The sequence below is a fragment of the Sinocyclocheilus anshuiensis genome, unplaced genomic scaffold, assembly GCF_001515605.1.
Source record: "Sinocyclocheilus anshuiensis isolate Anshui unplaced genomic scaffold, SAMN03320099.WGS_v1.1 scaffold4667, whole genome shotgun sequence".
Classification (NCBI taxonomy): domain Eukaryota; kingdom Metazoa; phylum Chordata; class Actinopteri; order Cypriniformes; family Cyprinidae; genus Sinocyclocheilus; species Sinocyclocheilus anshuiensis.
In genome coordinates this window covers 3,619-6,494 of record NW_015546305.1, presented here as the reverse complement: position 1 = coordinate 6,494, position 2,876 = coordinate 3,619, and the positions used below count along the sequence as shown (strand labels likewise).

Here is a 2,876-nt window from a genome sequence, read left to right as displayed (position 1 = left end):
AAATAATGTTCTTTTTAGCAACATCATATGACCCCTTTAAAGTTTCATGTTATGTTGACAAATAAATCTTTCAGTGAGTAAAACTGGCTGTGTCTATAGTATTATAGACTACACAATATTATTAGCCTATATTATTTTTAAATACATTTTTAAATGATTATTATTTTTTAATTATTGTCCCTGGGTTAGTAGGATACTCTTGTAACAAAGTAACGGTGGCTGGGGCAGATTTTTTAAGCATCAATTCTGCTTAAAAAGATGCGAAAGCTTACGGACCTGTTGCTATGACAGCAACTCCGGGATGAGCTTCGAAGAACCAAACAATCCAAGATCATGCCAAATCGTCAACAATCAAATCCAGCTAACTGAGTTAGCGACGTACGAAGAACGGGCCCCAGAGATGTTTAAATAAGCCCATCTTCATCACATGACACAAACACTGAACTAAACTGGTTGCACCATTGATTTCTGATATCTTAATAATAACATGTTGTGTGGTGCAAGAACCTGACCAACTGAATATTTATTTTAGTGATATACTGTACTCTGGAAAAAGAAAAACATACACATACACTTGCACATTTAAAAGCTTAAATGGAAAACATCCTGATTTTTATTTTTTTTCTTCAGAATAATGACCAGCCTTTAGTAGAAGGGAGCAACACCAAAGCTTATGAAAAAACGGACATGATTGAAACACCTGAACCACATGACTCTGATTCATCAGTCAGCAGCACAGGTAACAAAATGATAAGATCAGATTTTTATTTTATTTTTATTTTTTTTGCTTAAGTGAACCTTGTTCTCATATTGCTGTATACTGATGTGTTTACCAACTTTTCTTTGGTGTTTAAGATCCTAGGTTTTTCAATCTAACCATTATAATAACTGGAAACTCGTCATCAGTCCAGTTTGGACATGAAAACGTTCTACTGGGAGAAAAACATCCAAATAATGAAAATGCAGAAATATACAGGATTATTCCTTTACAGAGGAAGATATCAGAACATCACGTCACTGTGATCAACATGATTGACTTACATGAGACTGAACACGTGGATCATCTCATCGATCAACTAATGCATGAGAATGAAATTCACGTCTTCATCTTTGTTGTGCGACTGGGTCAGTTAACAGATGCTGATAAGCTGGGTCTTGAATGGCTTCAGAGAGTGTTTGGTGACAAAGTTCTTCAGTTTGTGATGATTCTCTTCACCTATGAGAGAGAAGAAGAGCGTGACACTATAATTGATGATCTGAAGAAAAACCCTGTTCTGGAGCAGCTGCTGGAGAAATGTGGAGGAAGATATGAGACCTGCAACAAGATGATGAACAACCAATCAGAGATGAGAGACCTGATGAAGAAGATTGAGCGTATGTTTAATGAGAATAATCATCAACGCTATACTGGGGAGATGTTCAACACTGCATTAATAAAGAGAAAAGAGCTGGAAAACAGTGAACATAAAAGTAAGAAAACCGTTTCTGTATTTCCCCTGTTTACCCCAAATATTTATCTAACATTCTTATTCAAAAATCACTAATGGTATAGACACATTTGTGGATAGAGATGCATGATATATATGAGTTCAAATTTCATTGGTTTAAATTTGTTGTTTAGTAGATTACAGGAGCTCTTTATCATTATTGTTATAAGTAAACAATCAACTATAGTAAGTAATATGCTGATACTGACCTCTAGAGGTGATATTTGAAAAGAGACAATAGTAAAAAAAAAAAAAAAATGTCCTCCACAATCCAGAGTGCCATTTTAATATTCCATATTTTGAAATATGCAGTAGTGATCAGAGTCACACAACTTCTTTCCCATCACAACCAATTTTCTTATTATCTACTTAGAAATTAACATATTGTAATCACAGATAAGTACTTTACCTTTAACTAATGAATGACAAGAAAAATAAATTATATACTCTATTAGTAAAATTATTTATGCCTTAAGAACAATTCTTTATTCCAGAAATAGAACCTTCAATCAATGAAGAAACAAGGAAGTCAACCACAAAAACAGAGACCAGAGAGCCACATGGGGTAAGAGGAGATTAATGTTTGCTGCTTGATAGAGCATGTTGGGAAGCAAGGAGAATAATGCTAAATAAATTTGTAAAGTCTTCTAGGACTATTAATTATTATGGGTGATTAAGGAATGTATTAATTACAAACAAAAACAAACAAACAAACAAACAATAAATAAACACATATTTCTCATTTTAGTAGACTATTGTTCTCCTAATTGTTACAAATATTCTGTCTATCTGTGTTTAGACAAATCTTCAAGTTATGGGATTAAAACAAATATCTTTAAAGGAACTGAAGCATGTGATTTCTGATTGGATTAAATCACATGCTTCAGTTCCTTTAAAGATATTTGTTTTAATCCCATATCTTCTATATATATATTCATTAATGGAAATACTCTCCAGACTAACAATATATTGTATTATAGTAGATGCAAGTATGAAACATTAAACATGAATTCTATGTCAAAAATATTTGCATTTATTAGGCTATTGTACATTTCTGATATGCAATCTTAATAACCCCCGCCCCACACACACTCCTGTCCCACCCACGTTTTAAAGCAAAGTTACGCCAATGACCATGACATTATTCTAACGTTTTTGGTTCCCAGAACGTTAGTTTGTTAAAGGAGTCATATGACGTTGCTAAAAATAACATTATTTTGTGTATTTGGTCTAATGCAATTTGTTTATGTGGTTTAAGGTTCAAAAATCACATAATTTTCCACATAATGTACATTATTGTTTCTCCTCTATGCCCCGCCTTTCTGAAACGCGTTGATTTTTACAAAGCTCATCGGTCTGAAAAGTGAGGTGTGCTCTGATTGGCCAGCT

General features: G+C 33.4%; 1 protein-coding gene across 1 annotated transcript; it reads left to right on the top strand.

Annotated features, from left to right (window-relative positions):
• The first annotated feature begins 891 nt into the window (after positions 1-891).
• Positions 892-2,067, top strand: LOC107701570 (GTPase IMAP family member 6-like). Its single transcript, XM_016503613.1, has 2 exons — positions 892-1,470; positions 1,982-2,067. The coding sequence occupies exons 1-2, from the start codon at positions 1,029-1,031 to the stop codon at positions 2,065-2,067; spliced, it is 528 nt and encodes a 175-aa protein (XP_016359099.1). The 5' UTR covers positions 892-1,028.
• The last annotated feature ends 809 nt before the right edge of the window (positions 2,068-2,876 follow it).

Coding starts and splice junctions, on each gene's coding strand:
- LOC107701570 (XM_016503613.1), top strand. CDS start 1,029: ATGATTGACTTACATGAGACTGAACACGTGGATCATCTCATCGATCAA. Junction 1,471..1,981: donor GGAAAACAGTGAACATAAAA/GTAAGAAAACCG, acceptor TCTTTATTCCAG/AAATAGAACCTTCAATCAAT.